Here is a 21033-nt window from a genome sequence, read left to right on the forward strand (position 1 = left end):
AAACGAAAATTAAAACAATCAAAATATATAACAAAGTTGGTAATTTTATTAAAATATCACAAATTTACTAATCTAATAAGTTGTTATAAACATGGTACTTAACTAAATACATAGAAAATTGGATAAATACCTACCTAACTAGTACACTAATTTTGCAAAGTGAAAATATAACTAATGCTGCCGTTTAATAGAAATGGCAGCATAGTTATATTTTCGACATCAATAATTATAAGTATCTTTTATTTATATTAATCAAACAAGAATAAAAACCTTAAAGATATAACATAGGTAGGTACTTACTTCTTATTGAGATACGTTTACGTAGGTATACCTTACCTTCCATTCTAATAATGGGTAGAAAGTAGAAACGATAATAATTATTGATTTATTTTTTTGTAATCCAAAACTATAATACAATAGAGGTACATATATCAAAAGTTAGATGAGATAATTAGGTTTTTGAATACAAATATATTCAAAAACTCCCAACAGAGCAACGCTCATATCATCACACAGTCATATTTAAAATAGTGAACCAAATCTGTGCGCTTGCATGTGCGTATAGCAGCATAGACTGCAGAATCATCATCATCATTCATCATGATCAACCCATCACCGGCTCACTACAGAGCGCGGGTCTCCTCTCAGAGTGAGAAGGGTTTTGGCTATAGTCTACCATGCTGGCCATGTGCGGATTGGTAGACTTATTGAGAACTCTCAGGCATGCAGGTTTCCTCACGATATTTAATTAATTAAAACGCACATAATTCCGAAAAGTTAGAGGTGCGTGCCCGGGATCGAACCCTCTACCTCCGATTAGAAGGCGGAAGTCCTAACCACTAGGCTATCACTGCTTCAGAATAGTGCAAAACAAGTAATCCAATCTGAACACGAGGCGTATGACTGCGCACTGTAACTGTACAAAACAGATCTTAGCAGGGCTTCCGTGCCACAAAACACTGTATCTCCAGATACAGTGTCCCCCCCGTCCCCTCCAGCCTCAAGTGGTTAAAATGGATGACCCCAAATGCTTATCACCCGACTAAGGCAAAGCGAAAAGGAAGGGTGGCTAATGACCTGGCAGGGGGGAGGAAGAGGGCACAGTGGACGAAGCGGAGGATGGGACGCGGGCGACGTGCGCGGGGTCTGCAGCAACTGCAGTGCAGGTCGCCCGTTGGGACCCCGGGACGGGAGGCGCACGCACTTCGTCGGTACGCCTCGGACGTGCGGTGTGGGACCTCGTGGGTCCCTAGTGGAGGGTCCGCCTCGGCAGACGTCGCTGGCTGGGTCGCGGTTGATTGCTTTGGTGTTCCCGTGACCCAGCCGCCAGGCGACGTTTTAGTGGGTATTCCGGTCGCTTCTCGGCCGGCGAGTCCCACATACCTTCCCTCCAGTTGGTTGGCTGGCTGGTTAGCTGGCTCTGGCTTCCAAGAGGGGGGGGATGCGTTAACACATTTCCCAGTGTTAAAAAAACGTAGGTAGCTACTTGTTTTGCGCGGTGTTTTCGCGCATCTGAGTAAAACGGCACCTACAAGCATGCTTTGAAATAAGGCTGCCCTGTTACCAGTCTATAGAGGTTGTTACTTTCATAAACACATATTTATGGAAGGGCTCACAACCCTCAGCAATGAGGAGATCGATGCGAAGACAAGAAAAAGTAAATTACGCTTTAATATACGTCTTTCGTAAGTAAAACTAAGGTATTATCGTTTTGAACAAGTTTGCTCTTATTTTTGAAATACTCTTCGATTTCTACCTGAGTCTTATTCTTGGTTTCAGGCAAACAGAAATACAGGTAGATAGTACATAGTCCACACGTTACAGTGTAGAACAAGAATGTGCCATCTATACCAAAAGTTCTGAAGATACTCGGAGAAGCCTTAATCAGAGTCGAGTAAGAAATCCCAAATGTTAATGACACCAAGGTATACGATATCGCTTGGAATTTGAGCGGTATTAGTTCGCCATATAAAGAGAATGATAATATTAATGGACCGCAACTAATTGATATAGAATATAAACATAACAACGCAATAGTAACAAAATGGTTTTCACCCAACACGTTTAATCTAACTAAAAACAAATATGAAGATATTGTGAACAAAACTATCACACCAGTGAAGGAACACGACATATATAAAGTCCGACGTTTTAAAATTCGCGACAAAAATGATCCTACATACATCCCGAAAACTGTTACACCATCCAAAATCAACATGGCCGTGTACGCAGACCGTTCGTCGGCAGTTATACTCTTAAATATATCCAATATATATAAACTGATTACAATTTTACCCGAAAAATGGTACTGTACAATCGTAGCGATAGATAATAATAGGGGTTTATAAAATTCGCTGCTTTTAACCATTTCCACGAAACCCATTTTGCCATATTCGTTCTCCAATCTAATTCTTTCAGTCTGCACTTTGATCAATTCTTTTAACTCTATCTCAGATTTTGTGTTAATACCGTGAATCCATCTGAAAGATTTCCTGCATTCGTCAAATCTTCCCTTACTCGCCAACCAATATGGAGATTCAGGCCATAATAATACATTTAATGTGTAAACTGCACAAATAAATCCAAGGATAGCTATGTTTTTCCAATAAAAAAACGTGCCTATAGCATTCGCCACCCAAATACCCCAGAAAAAACTAGCTGATTTTATAGCTAAGAATACCCCTCGATATTTTGGGGACGTGTAGTCAGTGACTATTAAGATTCTAACGGATATATTGCCAGCATAAACAAATCCTTGAAGGACTTCGGATACGAGGATCTGAATAACAGTTTGGCTGAAGTAGAGGATGATGAAGATGGCTATGGAACAGAACGCGGTGATGAGTTGAGGGAGCTTGCGACCGTAGCGTTTGGTGCAGAGAGGCAGGACGATCAGCCAGGGATACATTGCGAAGCCGCTGGTTGAAACTGAAAAGAAAAGAAAATATTTATTTCATTAGTTTAGTAATTTCAAATTGCGAAATGTGTCATTATATTCAGCGAATATGTACGTTTGGACAGGCCTTTTTTAAATAGCGCCAACGTGCTCTATCTTTGGATTTTCAATATCAGATCGATGTCAACTACCCTCCGGAGTCACTCCATCTTTTTGGGGTTGCCCTACTCAACGACATTTGGACTTCAACGTCCATCGGTCTGAAGACCGAAGTCTTCGAACGGTACGTTGCACAAATCGATCACCCTTTTAAATACTCGAGATTCACCGTACTCCTAGACCTAGCAGCAATTGGTGTTTCTAATCCCGAGTGCTTTTAAAGCGGGATCTATGCATTTTACAATATTTGCTGAGGTTTTACGAACCTTTATGAAGGAATTGGACTTTTACGGAGGGAATCTCACCTTTTGAATCTTCGAAGGGAATTTTACCCGGCTATGCGTGTTGCCAGTGATGACATATGGATCCGAGACATGGTCGCTAACTATGGGCCTCATAAGAAAGCTCAGAGTCACTCAGTGGGCGATGGAGAGAGCTATACTTGGAGTTTCTCTACGTGATCAAATCAGAAATGCGGAGATCCGTAGGAAAACTAGAGTAACTGACATAGCTCAACGGGTTGTGACGCTGAAGTGGGGCAGGGCACATAGTTCGTAAAACCGATAGACGTTGGGGTCTCAAGGTGCTGGAATGGCGACCTCGCACCGGAAGACGCATTGTCGGAAGACCCCCCACTAGGTGGACGGACGACATCAGACGAGTCGCAGGGAGCCGCTGGATGGCGGGGGCGCAAGACCGTGGCGTGTGGAAGTCCCTACAAGAGACCTATGTCCAGCATTGGACGTCTATGATGATGAGACTTTAGTATCCAATCCAATCCATGAGCATGTTTGCGTCCACTGCTGGACATAGGCCTTTCTAAGAGCGCGCCACCAAACACGGTCCTCCGCCTTCCTCATCCATCCGCTCCCCACCACCTTCTTCAGGTCATCGGTCCAGCGGGCTCGGGTCGTCACTGGTGCGAAATAGCCTACAGCCCTGCGCTGACCAACCCGCCTGCCCAGATGGGCACTACGTCTAATGAGCAGCGCCAACAGACTTTAGTATATAAACTAGCAAACTTACAGAGCCAAGATCCCATCTCCTCGTCAATGACTTGAGTGGAGTTGACTTGGTTCCTAATTTGCGGGATGAACACCGTGGGTGCGCCGACGCACATGCCCGCCGTAAAGAACTGCACCCATACTGCACTGCTTATAAAGATCTGTTGACAAGTAAAACACGGGTTTTATACCCAGTGGCGGATTTGCAGTTTTGGCCGCCCGCCCTAGGCCCCAGGCTATGTAGGTAGTAGGTGCCCCTTTCTCAGCATTCATCATCCATACTAATATTATAAATGCGAAAGTGTGTCTGTCTGTCTGCTAGCTTTTCACGGCCTAAACGTTCAACCGATTTTGATGAAATTTGGTACAGATAGTTAGGTTATACCCGGGGAAGGACAAACTACTTTTCATCCCGGAAAATCAAAGGGATTTTAAGAGCCTAAATCCACGCGGACGAAGTCACGGGCATCATCTAGTAATTTTATGGACTACATAATGAATTTACTTTACTGAAAACTTTTATCACAACATCAGCCATTTTTAGGGTTCCGTAGCCGAGTGGCAAAAAACGGAACCCTTATAGATTCGTCATGTCTGTCTGTGTGTATGTTACAGCCACTTTTTTCCGAAACTATAAGAGCTATACTGTTGAAACTTGGTAAGTAGATGTATTCTGTGAACCGCATTAAGATTTTTACACAAAAATAAAAAATAAACAATAAATTTTGGGGTTCCCCATACTTAGAACTGAAACTCAATTTTTTTTTTCATCAAACCCATTATGTGTGGGGTATCTATAGATAGGTCTTCAAAAATGATATTGAGGTTTCTGAGGATACATCATATACCTATATGTAAACTAGCTTATTTCCGCGGCTTCATCCACGCGGACTATATAAATTTCAACCCCTCATTTCACCCCCTTAGGGATTGAATTTTCAAAAATCCTTTCTTAGCGGATGCCTACGCCATCTCTATATGCATGCCAAATTGCAGCCCGATCCGTCCAGTAGTTTGAGCTGTGCGTTGATAGATCAATCAGTCAGTCAAGTCAGCCAGTCAGTCACCTTTTCCTTTTATAATTTCGATTTTCGATAATAATAAAAAAAGAAGTTCTTTATCTGTCGTGAGCTATGCCACAGGGTCACCATTTGGGGAAAAATGTTTCCTTAAGAAAACCAAATTATTGTTGGTTGGAATGATGCACATTTTTATCACTATTCCATATTCAGTCATTAAGAACACCGCGTGGGTGCGTCAAGTCGCCGAGCCGGTTACGTGAACTGTTGTAATAAATACCTACTTACTTAAATGTATTTACATAACCAGTACCCTTATTATAAACGCTAAAGTGTGTTTGTTTATCCTCCAATCACGTCGCAACGGTGCAACGGATTGAAGTGATTTTTTGCATCCCGGAATATCAAAGAGTTCCCACGGGATTTTTAAACACCTAAATCCATGCGGACGAATAAAATTTTGATAAATATTTTTTTAGGGTAGCTCCCCTACATGTAAAGTGGGGATGAACTTTTTTTTCTTGTCTACCCCATAGTGTGGTATATCGTTGAATAGGTCTTTTAAAAATACTATGGGTGTGGGAATATCATTTTTTGATTATTATATACGTTTGTAAAAAATGATGTGGCAAGTGCCCCCCCCCCCCCGCCCCCCGCTCTACCCCCCCCCCCCCCTCTATCAGCCAAATGGTATGACTACGGAACCCTACACTGCGCGTGGCCAGCCACGCACTTGGCCGGTTTTTTTATTAGGTACATATTAATATATAGGCTTGGAATCTAAAGACTTTTAAGTACACGTACAGCTATATTAAACGACATTTCTATGCAAACTTATTTATACTACTAAGTATTAAAATTATTCTAACCGCCGTACTCAGAGCCGCTTAATCGTTACTTAAGTTTAGTTAAAACGAAACAGAGCTATATCTCTCACATAAATCTGTCTCGTTTTAACTCAATCTTATGTAATGACTAGCTTATGCTCGCGACTTCATCCGCGTATATACAAATTTCAAACCCCTATTTCACCCACTTAAGGGTTGAATATTCAAAAATCCTATCTAAGCAGATGCCTACGTCATAATAGCTATCTGCATGCCGAATTTCAGCCCGATCCGTCCAGTAGTTTGAGCTGTGCGTTGATAGATCAGTCAGTCAGTCAGTCACCATTTTCCTTTTATATTTTAGATAGATTCCAGAGTGTGTTTTCTATCGCTGCTATAACAACAAATAATAATTTCAAAATGGCCGCTATGCAAATTAGACGGAAAAGGAAAAGGTGACTTTTCCTTTTATAAGTAACGATTAGCGACTCTGAGTACGGCAGTAAGGCAAAGTGTAGAACCGTCTACGCCGCGACAACTCGTTCGCTAGAATGACGCAAATTGCAAACAGGTCGTTTCGGCGAGCTGACCATAAATCTACTTACATAAATGTTAAATTTGCCGTATATAGAGAAGAGGATAAACTACGTTTTAATTGGTATATAGGTATGCTATAAAATTGGCATTTTACTTGTTTGAGAGAGGTTCTTCGCACGTGGGAATTTTCGGCAACGCAATGTACTTATTTATTTATTTATTTTTTATTTTTTACATCTTATTAGAACGGCAGTGCCACTTACACTAACTAGATAATTAATAATAAATTTAAATACAAATAAAGGTACAAGAAAAAAGACATAAAATACAAAACGATAAAAAATCAAAGGATTTTGAATATGTACGCTGAGAACATTGAATGACATATTCATGTAATGCTCTCAACGTACTTCAGTAACTCCCGAACCAGTATTATAGACCCATCATTAAATGGGTCCCATTGAGCATTATTGTCCAAAAGCGCGTTGAACGATGCTAATGAACGGGGTATAGGTGACATAGATCTAGCAACAGTGCGATGATGTGGGACCACGAAAAGTTTATTTTTTCGTGGACGAAGATTACTGTTGGATTCAGGGACACGTATGCAACACAGTTGGTCATGAAGATAATTTTCAGTTGATCGCAAATGCGTCTGACCTCCAGGGAGTTGAAACCTAAGCAACCTAACAGAAATTTGGTTGGATATAGGAAAGGGCATATCCATAGCAACGTTTATACAGGTATCTTAGGAAGGCCTTATGTATCGAAGTTGTTTAAGAATACAACTACCTTTTTTTTTTTTCCGTGGGGAAATCCTCATGGATGCCACCGCACCCGGGACGGTGCGGAGGTTATGTCGGACTCTTACCGACTAAAACCCCACGATGTTCCACGCATCGCCTGGTGGCTGGGCTACGGGGCCAAACACGTTCGCGCAACCCAGCCAGCGGCGCCTGCTGAGGACCCACCTCAGGGGACCAATGAAGTCCCTACACACCGTCTGAGGCGCACCAGGAACACAAAGATGCGCCTTCCGGCTCGAGGACTGGTTTCTTTACGGACGATAGACTCCCCGTGTCTATTGCCCAAAAGTCCTTCTCAAGGGGGTAGGCGGCGGTCGTGGGCGGCTCGCCTACGCCCGACCCTCCTACGACGGATGGCATGAAAGTTGAAATCAATACAACTACCTAGGACAAGTAATACAACTTGGTAGGAATAGAATAGAATAGAATAGAATAGAATAGAATGTTTTTTTTTTATTCATGTAAACTTTTTACAAGTGCTTATGAACAGTCAGGTAGTTTTAATTTCCCACTGGTTCGGAACGCCGTTCCCACCGAGAAAAACCAGCAAGAAACTCGGCGGTTGCTCTTTTTAATTTTTCAATTTACAATGTTATTGTACCGTACTATACAAGCCATTGCAGCCCCGTGCATTGCTGGAGCGAGTCAAATCCAAGCTTTTTTATCGTTTACATAGTCTGCGACTGTATAATATGCTTTTTTTAGGAGCATACTTTTAACACATTTTTAGGAACAACTTCGACAAGGAAGCTGACAGAAGAGTACAGCTGGGCTGGGCAGCATTTGGTAAAGTGCGTCAAGTCTTCAATTCGTTGATACCCCAAAGCCTAAAGACGAAAGTCTTTAATGAGTGTGTCCTACCTGTGATGACGTATGGCGCTGAGACGTGAACACTGACAGTTGGCCTTGTCCACAAGTTCAAAGTCGCTCAGCGGGCTATGGAGCGGGCTATGTTGGGTATCTCTCTGAGGGACAAAATCCGTAACGAGGAAATCCGTAGAAGAACCAGAGTGACCGACATAGCCCAACGAATTAGCCAGCTGAAGTGGCAGTGGGCAGGCCACGTCTGCCGCAGAACCGATGGCCGATGGGGCAGACGTGTTCTCGAGTGGAGACCGCAAGCGCAGTGTGGGACGACCTCCAACCCGCTGGACTGACGACCTTAAGAAGATAGCGGGAAGTGGGTGGGTGAGGAAGGCGGAGGATCGTGTGTGGTGGCGTGCTCTTGGGAAGGCCTATGTCCAGCAGTGGACGCAAACAGGCTGATTGATTGATAGATTGAATGTACCTAACGGCGGTTACATCCGATCCGAGTCCGTGAAAATACGTTCCTTTTTAGGGTTCCGTACCTCAAAAGGAAAAGCGGAACCCTTATAGGATCACTTTGTTGTCTGTCTGTCAAGAAACCTACAGGGTACTTCCCGTTGACTTAGAATCATGAAATGTGGCAGGTAGGTAGGTCTTATAGCTGACATTAGGGGGAAAATCTGAAAACCATGAATTTATGGTTACATCACACAAAAAAATTAAATTGTGGTTATGAACTAAAAATAAGTATTTTCAATTTTCGAAGTAAGATAACTATATCCAATGGGGTATCATATGAAAGGGCTTCACCTGCGCATTCTAAAACAGATTTTTATTTATTTTTATGCATCATGGTTTTTGAATTATCGTGCAAAATGTCGAAAAAATACGACTGAAGTACGGAACCCTCGTTGCGCGAGCCTGACTCGCACTTGTTTCTTTCACGGTTTGTTATCGAGCATCGTAGTTAATGTTCGAAATGAACGAATATCTACTTACTTTAAAAAAAATTATTGTTCATAATTATGCAAGGAACCAAGGCAGCCAGGCCCGACTCGCACTGGGCTGGTTTTTTTAATACAAAAATGCCACTTTTGACGTTTGCAAAATAGAACGACATAAACGTATTTTAACAATTATTGCAGGTAGATAAAAAAACCTTCACACGTTCTATGAAAAAAAAAATTATCTACCGTCCATGACCTACATAAAACCTAAAATATCAGTACATATTCCAATTCATGAATCATGATCATCATCATGATCAACCCATCACCGGCGCACTACAGAGCACGGGTCTCCTCACAGAGTGAGAAGGGTTTTGGCCACAGTTTACCACGTTCACACACCTTTGAGAACTCACTCTCAGGCATGCAGGTTTCCTCACGATGTTTTCCTACACCGTCAAAGCAAGTGATATTTAATTAATTAAAACGCAGATAATTCCGAAAAGTTAGAGGTGCGTGCCCGGGATCGAACCCCCGAGCTCCGATTAGAAGGCGGACGTCTTAACCACACACTATCGCAGCTTTTTTATGAATTAATTAATGAATAATTTTTTTCAATTTAATTCATGAATATTTTTTTTAAACTAGTGGTGATTAATATCAAAGTTTTTAAGCAAAATAAGCTGTGGTAAAAAAGGAAGCTCTGATAGCATAGTGGTTAGGACGTCCACCTTCTAATCGGAGGTCGGCGGGGGTTCGATCCTGGACCTCTAACTTTTCTGAGCTATGTGCGTTTTAAGTAATTTAATATCACTGGCTTTAACGGTGAAGGAAAACATCGTGAGGAAACATGTATGCCTGAGAGATCTCCATAATGTTCTCAAAGGTGTGTGAAGTCTACCAATCCGCATATGGCCAACGTGGTAGACTATGGCTACAACCTTTCTCACTCTGAGAGGAGACCCGTGCTCTGTAGTGAGCCGGCGATGATTCATGATGATTATGGTGAAGATTTAGTTATTAATATTTTTAAGGTTTTTAGGGTTCCGTACCTCAAAAGGAAAACGGAACCCTTATAGGATCACTTTGTTGTCTGTCTGTCTGTCAAGAAACCTACAGGGTACTTCCCGTTGACCTAGAATCATGAAATTTGGCATTTAGGTAGATCTTATAGCTGACATTTGGGGAAAAATCTGAAAACCGTGAATTTGTGGTTACATCACACAAAAAAAATAAATTGTGCTCATGAACTAATAATTAGTATTTTCAATTTTCTAAGTAAGATAACTATATCAAATGGGGTATCATATGAAAGGTCTTCACCTGTGCATTCTAAAACAGATTTTTATTTATTTTTATGTATCATCGTTTTTGAATTATCCTGCAAAATGTCGAAAAAATACGACTGTAGTACGGAACTCTCGCTGCGCGAGCCTGACTCGCACTTGGCCGGTTTTAGTTTTAGGTTCATTATTCTAGTATATACCTAATGGATTATTTGTTAGGTATAATAATATGATAACGTAAACAAAAACAAATTAAAGGTATTTGGGTCACACGCGTTTCTCCATACTAACAATATTTCGCTGATTATATTCTATTGTTTTGTTGATCTAGATCTACGTCGAAGCTAGGTATCGATGTAGTTCTCCAAATTATCTAATACAGACAATTTTATTTTAATATCTTTATTTATTTTTAAGAGTGTGATCAAATCAGAAATGAGGAGATCCGTAGGAGAACTAGAGTAACCGACATAGCTCAACGGGTTGCGAAGCTGAAGTGGCAATGAGCAGGGCACATAGTTCGTACAACCGATAAACGTTGGGGTCCCAAGGTGCTGGAATGGCAACCTCACACCGGAAGATTGTTGGAAGACCCCCCACTAGGTGGACGGACGACATCAGACGAGTCGCAGGGAGCCGCTGGATGGCGGCGGCGCAAGACCGTGGCGTGTGGAAGTCACGACCAATACGAGAAGTAGAGACCTATGTCCAGCAGTGGACGTCTATCGGTTGATGATGATAATGATTATAAATACGAAAGTGTGTCTGTCTGTCTGTCTGCTAGCTTTTCACGGCTCAACAGTTTAACCGATTTTGATGAAATTTGGTACAGTGTTAGCTTACATTCCGGGGAAGGAAATAGGCTTGAAAAATAATGAGTTTCTACGGGATTTAAAAAAAAGCCTAAGTAAATCCACGCAGACCAAGTAGCGGGCATCATCTAGTCTTCTTTATAATCTAAAATATAAAAGGAAAAGGTGAGTGACTGACTGACTGACTGAATGACTGACTGATCTATCAACGCACAGCTCGAACTACTGGACGGATCGGGCTGAAATTTCGCACGCAGATAGCTATTATGACGTAGGCATCCGCTAAGAAAGGATTTTTGAAAATTCAATCCCTGAGGGGGTGAAATAGGGGTTTGAAGTTTGTGTAGTCCACGCGGACAAAGTCGCGAGCATAAGCTAGTAGGTATATAAAAGGAAATGCTGACTGACTGACTGATCTATCAACGCACAGCTCAAACTACTGGACGGATCGGGCTGAAATTTCGCACGCAGATAGCTATTATGACGTAGGCATCCGCTATAAGAAAGGATTTTTGAAAATTCAATCCCTGAGGGGGTGAAATAGGGGTTTGAAGTTTGTGTAGTCCACGCGGACAAAGTCGCGAGCATAAGCTAGTAGGTATATAAAAGGAGATGCTGACTGACTGACTGATCTATCAACGCACAGCTCAAACTACTGGACGGATCGGGCTGAAATTTCGCACGCAGATAGCTATTATGACGTAGGCATCCGCTAAGAAAGGATTTTTGAAAATTCAATCCCTGAGGGGGTGAAATAGGGGGTTGAAATTTGAGTAGTCCACGCTGACGAAGTCGCGGCCATAAGCTATAGTTAATTAATAAAAAATTACCTGTTTCAATATCGATATCAGCGATTCTTTATCCTTCTGCTCGTCTTCGACACAATTATTAACCGATTTATAATTGCAGGAATCCATTGTAACAAAATTTAAAAAAAAAATCCACTCGAATATTTACACTTATACCAAAATGCAAGCACTAAATAGATACCATATAAGGTACTATATTTTGTATTAATTTGTAATTTGTTATTAATTTTCTTTGCGCTAAGGATTTGTTTTAATTTAGATTTAAGTTCATTTTAAAAGTTATTTTTATCGACGATGTTTTACATATAATTTAATTTATTTTAGTTTTAATTTAATGTTGTTTTTTTCACTTTTAATAGTCAATTTAATAATAATATACGCAAATAGGAACACTGTATTTTTAAAACTTTAAATTTTTTTTTTCCTAAATCAATGACATTTTTTTAAAATATAAAAATTATTCCATATTTTTTTGTTTCATAATATTTTTTTTTTTAAAGCAAAGTTTGCAAAGCCGTGGTCCCCCGACCGCAGGCGACATTAATATAACAAAAAAAAACCAATATATAGCCTTATCGCATGTCGAACATAAACCGGGCAAGTGCGAGTCGGACTCGCACACGAAGGGTTCCGTACCGCGAGCGCGGGTGATGTACGGGTGTGCGGAGCGTCCCCTCGCCTCATACCCCGATTGCGATCTCGACCTGTCGTGTACTATTCTTACATCATTTGTTATTTGTTCGAGTAAGGCGTAGAGGGGGCTTCCAACATCTATGGTGGAAGCCCCCGTAGGGGGGGGGGGGGAGGGGGGGGGGGTTTACTTAGACTTAAGACAGAGTTAAAACGAGACAGCTATATCTCTCACATAAATCTGTCTCTTTTTCTCTCTCAATCTCAATCTTAAGTCTGAGCAAAGTCAAAGTGCGCTCTATAGATCTCGGCTTTAGTCCAGCAGTGGACTGTTATAGGCTTTTGATTCCAGCCTTCAGGTACGGAACCCTAAAAAGGAAGATCGCTTAAAAGGAAGATTAACCGCCATTGATAGAGGACTTTAGGTCATTCGGCCGTTGCTTTAAAAAGAAAATTTTTACCCGATTCGATGCGGTGGACAAGTACCTATAATGACTCTGACCTATCATCATCATCATGATCAACCCATTCGCACACAGACATACGCTCGGGTCTCCTCTCAGAGTGAGAAGGGTTTTGACCATAGTCTACCACGCTGGCCATGTGCGGATTGGTAGACTTCACACACCTTTGAGAATAAATTATATAGAACTCTCAGGCATGCAGGTTTCCTCGCGATGTTTTCCTTCGCAAGTGATATTTAATTACATACTTAGAACGCACATAATTCCGAAAAGCTAGAGGTGCGTGTCCGGGATCGAACCCCCGACTTCCGATTAGAAGGCGGAAGGTCCTGTGACCACCAGGCTATCACAGCTTGTTGTATAAAATTCAGTCATTGGTTTATTAATTACTAGCTTATGCTCGCGACTTCGTCCGCGTGGACTACACAAATTTCAAACCCCTATTTCACCCCCTTAGGTGTTGAATTTTCAAAAATCCTTTCTTAGCGGATGCCTACCTCATAATAGCTATCTGCATGCCAAATTTCAGCCCGATCCGTTTAGTAGTTTGAGCTGTGCGTTGATAGATCAGTCAGTCAGTCACCTTTTCATTTTATATATTTAGATTTTTTATTAGATATGAGATACTAATTATAATTTTTTTTCTTTTAGAATTTTGAAGTAGCAACTTTGTAAGCTACTTAGTAGTGAGATAACTTCCTTACGATAATTAATTATTTGATAACCTATAGGGCTAGATTCTAGGTCATAGATAATCTACACTGGTATTAAAGATATTACTTATATACACTGCAGTTGCTAACAGGAGATATCGCTTGAGATTCTGTTTCTCAGTGATCAACTCTATGATTGCCATCAAACTCATTTGATATTATTTGATTCTATAGTCCAGCGTGGTGGACTATGGCCAAAATCAGTCTCATTCTGAGAGACCCGTGGCCCTACCGCGGTTGTTTGACAGCTACAATGTCACGATCGCAATCATCTCTGATTGGTTAATGCTCGCTCACTATTGGCCACAATGCATTGTTGCAACAAGAATCGCACAAATTCAGCCAATCAGAACAATTGAGATTGTAATAATGATTGATGCAGGTTTTAGACAATCGCCCTACTGTAGGGCGATTTCGTAAAACCTGTATCAATCTCAATTGTTGTGATTGGTTGAATTTGTGCGATTCTTGTTGCAGCAATGCATTGTAGCCAATAGTGAGCGAGCCTCACCCAATCAGAGGTGATTGCGATCGTGACATTGTAGCTGTCATTCTACCGCAATCGAGCAGCTGTGCTGTAGTGGGCTGGCGATGAAGTGAGCAGAACTCTAAAAATTATCTTCAATCTCCAAAAATAATACAAAGCGAATAGTCGAATCCTGTTTATGGCCAATAAAATTGACATTTAAAGTATTTTTAATAGGTTAGGTTGTTTTATTTTAATCTTAGGTACCTACATATAACTTGTTCCTCATGTTGCGAAGAAGAGTTGGTATAGGTAGCTACTATATTTTCTACTAAGTAGTGCCCGCCCCGGCTTCGCACGAATAGCTAGCTCATTACAATTTTCGTCATAATCATCAACCGATAGACGTCCACTGCTGGACATAGGTCTCTTATAGGGACTTCCACACGCCGCGGTCTTGCATCGCTTGAATCCAGCGGCTCCCTGCGACTCGTCTGATGTTGTCCGTCCACCTAGTGGGGGTCTTCCAACGCTGCGTCTTCCGGTGCGAGGTCGCCATTCCAGCACCTTGAGACCCCAACGTCTACTTGTTTTACGAACTATGTGCCCTGCCCATTGCCACTTCAGCTTCGCAATCCGTTAAAGTTGAATCTTGTTCAAAACTCCTCAGTGCAAAGACCAAAGTCTTCGAACAGTGCGTGTTGCCAGTGATGACATATGAATCCGAGACATGGTCGCTAACTATGGGCCTCATAAGAAAGTTCAGAGTCACTCAGCGGGCGATGAAGAGAGCTATTTGACGACCTCCCTGGCGCAGTCGTGAGCGCTGTGGTCTTATTTGTGGGAGGTCCCGGGTTCGATTCCTGGCAGGGGTTTGGAATGTTATAATTTCTAAATTTCTGGTCTGGTCTGGTGGGAGGCTTCGGCCGTGGCTAGTTACCACCCTACCGGCAAAGCCGTGCCGTCAAGCGATTTAGCGTTCCGGTACGATGCCGTGTAGAAACCAAAGGGGTACGGGTTTATAAAAACTGCCATATCCCTTCCAGGTTAGCCCGCTATCATCTTAGACTGCATCATCACTTACCATCAGGTGAGATTGCAGTCAAGGGCTAACTTGTATCTGAATAAAAAAAAATGTGCGGAGTTTCTCTACGTAATCAAGTCAGAAATAAGGAGATCCGTAAGAGAACTAGAGTAACAATTTTCGTAGGGATCTTTAATTTTTTTGACAGTCAAATATACAGAGTATATCACTCAGGAATAATGTAGCTCTGTCTACTGGTGAAAGAATTTTCAAGATAGGTTCACTAGTTCCAGAGATTACTCCCTACAAACAAACATACTTTTATTTAGCTATTGGTATTTAGGTTTATTTTACACCACCTCCCATTGTCCATTTGTTCGTTTTTTCCCTAGCGTTAAGGTTGTCTGGAAGAGATCGCTATTTAGCGATAAGACCGCCTTTTTGTACCTACTTATTAAGATTTCTTTTTGTAACCTGTCATTTGTGTTTCTGTGGTGCAATAAAGTATATACATACATACATACATACATACAAACTTTTTCTCTTTATATTATTAACATTTTCTATATGGAGACCGGTCCATACTAACGGAGTTTGATTCCAATCTTCTAAATATATAAAAGGAAAAGGTGACTGACTGACTGACTGATCTATCAACGCACAGCTCAAACTTCTGGACGGATCGGGCTGAAATTTGGCATGCAGATAGCTATTTATGACGTAGGCATCCGCTAAGGATTTTTGAAAATTGAACCTCTAAGGGAGTGAAATAGAGGTTTGAAATTTGTGTAGTTCACGCGGAGGAAGTCGCGAGCATAAGCTAGTTTGAATATAAAGATAGACTAACTGATGCACGCGTCTTCGTTCGCGTGGATATAGGTTTTTTTAAAAACTCGTGGAAATTTTCTAATTTTCCGGGATAAAAAGAAGCCGACGTGTTAATCCAGGATATACTTAATCTATATTCATTCCATTCAGCCAAATTTGTCCAGTAATTTATGTGTGGAAGAGTAACAAACATACTTACCTACCTCAAAGGGAAAGGGCTCCATACCTCAAAAGGAAAAAAAAACCTTCCCCTTATAATAAACCTATTACTTCATTAAATCAGTAGGTCGATTCCGTAAAATCTGCGTCAATCGTTATTACAATTCACAATTGTTGTGATTGGCTGAATTTGTGCGATTCTTGTTGCAACAATGCATTGTAGCCAATAGTGAGCGAGCGTATACCTACCAATCAGAGGTGATTGCGATCGTGAGCTTTCATTCTACCGCAATCGAGGCCCTGTCTGTCTGTCGTGTCCGTCAAGGGAATCAAAACCTATATAGAGTACCTACTTGACCTAGAATCATGAAACTTGGCAGGCAGCAATGTTATAAAGTAAAGGAAAAAAATCCTAAATCTTCCGTACTTCCCGTTGACCTAGAATCATGTCATTTGGCAGCTTGGTAGGTCTTTAGCAGACATGAGGGGAAAAATCTGAAAACCGTGTATTTGTGTTTACATCACAAGAAAAAAATTTAAATGTGTTCACGAAGAAAATATTGCTATTTTCAACTTTCAAAGTACAATAATTACTATATCAAGTGGGGTATGATATGAAAAAGTTTTACTTGTAAATTATAAAACAGTTTCATTTTTATTTTTAGGCTTAATAGTTAGGCATAATAGTGTCTAATTTATCGTGCAAAATGTCGATAAAATAAGACTGTAGTACGGAACCCTCAGTGCGCGAGTCTGACTCGCACTTGGCCGGTTTTACTTACAAAGGTTGCACTGTCAGGAAGGTTTCATAGTCAGTGGCGTAGCTACCTAGGGGCTAGGCAGGGCAGTGCCCCGCGGCCCTAAAGCTCAGGAGGCCCGCGAATCCTTACCAGAAAATCTCGATCGAACTAAAGTTTTGAAAATTTCTCCCATTTTCAAAATAAATATGATAATTCGTAAGTTCCTCGGGAATTCCCCTAAATTCTTTATGTGAATATTTAATATTTTTACTTGATAAAATCTAACCAGTTTAGATATCAGTGGGGCCCCATTTTTGATTTGCCCCAGGGCCCTTGGTTACCTAGCTACGCCACTGTTCATAGTGAAGGTTTAAATATTTAGGTATTCTTATCTCTAGATTAGAATAGGTACCTTGTAGGTACTTAAATAAACCTTCACAACCACCACAGACAAAATAGGTGGTAATTTTAATTATAGTAAGTACATATCATATGTTAGGGTTCCGTACATCAAAAGGAAAAACCGGCCAAGTGCGAGTCAGACTCGCGCACCGAGGGTTCCGTACTCAGGTATTTTTCCGGCATTTCTCTCGATAAATCAAAAACTATGATTCATAAATAAAAATATGTTTTAGAATACCCCACTTGATATAGTTATCTTACTTTGAAAATAGAAAACACTAATCATGACCACAATTTAATTTTTTTGTGGTGTGTAACCACAAATTCACGGTTTTATATACAATAAGACCTACCTATTTATTTAGATTATTTAGATTTAATATTACTTTTATTCTAATAACCTTGCTCGTTGTGTTAGTTTCATAGTTTAGTACCTTTTTATAGGTTAACACTAATTAAACATAGATAACACACCGTGGCATCAAGGTTGAAAAAAATGCACAATACATAAAACCGGCCAAGTGCGAGATGGCTCGCGCACCGAGGGTTCCGTAGTACCTACTTACAGTCGTATTTTTAGTTTTATAGTTTAGTACTTTTTTGTAGGTTAACATTAATTAAACATAGATAACTCACCGTGACATCAAGGTTAAAACAATGCACAATACATAAAACCGGCCAAGTGCGAGTCAGGCTCGCGCACCGAGAGTTCCGTAGTAGGTACAGTCTTATTTTTTCGACATTTTGCACGATAAATCAAAAATAGATATAAATCTGTTTTAGAATGTACAGTTAAATCCCTTTCACTTGATACCCCATTTTATAGATATAGCTGTTATCTTATTTTGAAAGTTGAAAATACTAATTATTGGTCCATGAACACAAAATTGTACACCGAAATCTCCGAGATTTCTGAACCGATTTGCGTAATTTTATTTTAATCAATAGAGTAACTTTGTGACATTGTCCCATAAATTCCAACTCCTCAATCCTGATGCTGCAGGGGATCTGACTACCAAACTGATGGGATTTAGAAACTGTCGGTTATATATTAATATTGGAGGTAACTATTATTATTTATTATTATTATTATTTATTTATTTATTATTTAATTAGAACGGCCATAAAGCCAATTACACTAATTAAACTACGAGTATAAACTAACATAAACATACATACAAAAATTGTTAAAATTATAAATTTTGAAAAGTAAAATTATAAATTTTCACAAAAGTGCAAAATCTGACCCATGAGGTCAGCCCATTTGTCAGCAAATATGTCACAGCGAGGGGACTCCTTCAGCAGCGCGTTGAGCGCAGCCAAAGTGCGCGGTATGGGTGACCTGGAGCGCGCTACCGTGCGACTAACTATAACCTACCTATCAAGTAAAGACTCGAAGATCGTTGAACTCGAGGACTCAAATCTTCAATCCTGATGCTGTAAGGACCTTGCATCCTTGCTCCCTTTTTAGATGCCTATACACTCTCGCATTGAACGTAGAGTAAATATATTATAACCAAGTAAGTTATGGAAATAACGGAAAGACATAGCTTTTACCCTTTTACCCATTGTTACCTCAAGAAGCTCAAAATCTCTGTACAGTGCGACAAGGCTATCTTGATTCTTGGCGAAAATCGGAACTAACGTCGCCGTCAAGACTGTGTCCCCCCGTAGATTGAGTAAAACAGCTAGATTATAGTACTGTGTAACCGCGTATGAGATAGCGATAGCACGACATAACGATGAATAACACGACAATTACCATTGTTTAGTAGTCAATATTTGTATTAACTATTTAACCGATCAACAGTATTTGTATTAACCGTTTTTTATGTGAAAACAAGTAAATAACTAATGAGAAATACAATGACGCCACGAATTGTAAAAATCGGTTACAAGATATGGGACAAAAAATAGGTTAGCTGCGTCTCAGTACTTTATCACATCAGTAACTTTATCTGTGCTCTCTTTTTAGTGTGATTGAGAAAGCAAACGTACCTTTGTCTAGATTTTTTACTCAGTCTACGCTTGACAGTGACAGCTTGCCAAATGACACTTGAAAGTTTGACCACAGAGTAGGGACATAACTTTTGTTATCGCGGAACGTAGGGATGTATATGTACCTTGGCCATTGTTATCGATCTTTTGTTGGCGGTGCAATCGATTTTATTAGTCAAATCTCCAGTTTCTATACACTTATACAGCGATTTGTTTAGTAGAATGTCTTTTCTTCTTTGTAGAAAGGAGAATTTTAACTTTCTTGAAAAACATAAGTAATGTTGTAATGTTAGATTTAATATTCCTACCTACTTATAAACGTTTAATACTTAGTTCTAAAAAAACAACCAAGTTTACTTACGATAAGGGTTGTGAAAATTAAAAAAATATTTGACTCGACTTTGATAGACAAAGAACATTATTTTTAATGGGAAGTAAAACAATATTGTAAATTAAACAAAAATGTTATTTATTTAAATTATCACAAGGTAATAGTATAAGTAGGACAAATAACTATAGGTAGATAAACATTACACAAGCTAGGGTATTTATTTAGTTTAGAAAATAAACTACACACTTTCAAAGTGATATAATTACTGCCACATATTACTTCTCACAATTATTGCTTATGGTAGTATTTATTTTAACTATTAAAGCCTGACCAAGAGTAAAACACCTCGCCTTATTGCGGTAAACCCGTGGAACTAATTTATACAAGACAATACATATTGTTCATTAACAATATACTAGTGGCGCCCCCAGAGCAAGTTTTTTATATTCCTGGTCAGACTATACATTAAATGTATTGAATAGTATTTAACTAGGTTTTATTTTTAAATATTAAATACAAAAATCTTAAATAGAAAACATAAGAAAATAATCATATTGTACCTATTAGGTATGTACTAAAAGCATTAAAACAATACCGACGTAATATTTTCCAATAAAGATGATATTTAAGTATTTATAGTTACCTAGGTATTTAATAAAAAAATATTTTTCTAACTAAGTAGGTAACTACTTAGATTATGATTTTTAATTTTCGTATCTCTAAAATTTTGAAATAATATCTAGCTTATGTTACTCAGGGATAATGTAGCTTTGTACCTACTGGAGAAAGAATTTTCAAAATCGGTTCAGTAGTATATCATCATCATGATCAACCCATCGCCGGCTCACTGCAGAGCACGGGTCTCCTCTCAGAGTGAGAAGGGTTTGGCCATAGTCTACCACGGATGCGTAGACTTAACACACCTTTGAGAACATTATGGAGAACTCTCAGGCATGCAGGTTTCCTCACGATGTTTCCCTTCACCGTTAAAACAAGTGATATTTAATTACTTAAAACGCACATAACTCCAAAAAGTTAGTGGTGCGTGCCCGGGATCGAACCCCCGACCTCCGATTAGAAGGCGGACGTCCTAACCACTAGGTTATCACAGCTTGTTCAGTATTAGTAATATAGATTAATCTTAAGACTAAGATAACATTACATTAATAATTTCATTTTCAACCGACTTCAAAAAAAGGAAGAGGTTCTCAATGCGTCGGAATCATTTTTTTTAAATGTATGTTACCGGATTACTCGAAGACGCCTGGACCGATTTTGAAAAGTCTTTTTTTGTTTGAAAGGGTATACTTCAAAGTTGGTCTCATTTAAATTTGGTGAAGATCTGATGAACATCTTCGAAGATAGATAA

General features: G+C 39.9%; 2 protein-coding genes across 7 annotated transcripts in view; one reads left to right on the forward strand and one right to left on the reverse strand.

Moving 5' to 3' along the window:
* The window catches only part of LOC117994968 (uncharacterized), a 185032-nt gene that overhangs the window by 55385 nt on the left and 108614 nt on the right, over window positions 1-21033 (forward strand). The gene's annotated exons all lie outside the window — the stretch shown is intronic.
* Window positions 41-12463, reverse strand: LOC117994964 (facilitated trehalose transporter Tret1-like). The gene is made up of 3 exons (XM_034982939.2): window positions 11931-12463; window positions 4082-4220; window positions 41-2928 (listed from the first exon to the last, which is right to left on the reverse strand). Exons 1-3 carry the CDS (start codon window positions 12015-12017, stop codon window positions 1670-1672), a joined length of 1485 nt encoding a protein of 494 aa, XP_034838830.1. The 5' UTR covers window positions 12018-12463; the 3' UTR covers window positions 41-1669.

Source organism: Maniola hyperantus, chromosome 28, assembly GCF_902806685.2.
Source record: "Maniola hyperantus chromosome 28, iAphHyp1.2, whole genome shotgun sequence".
NCBI lineage: Eukaryota > Metazoa > Arthropoda > Insecta > Lepidoptera > Nymphalidae > Maniola > Maniola hyperantus.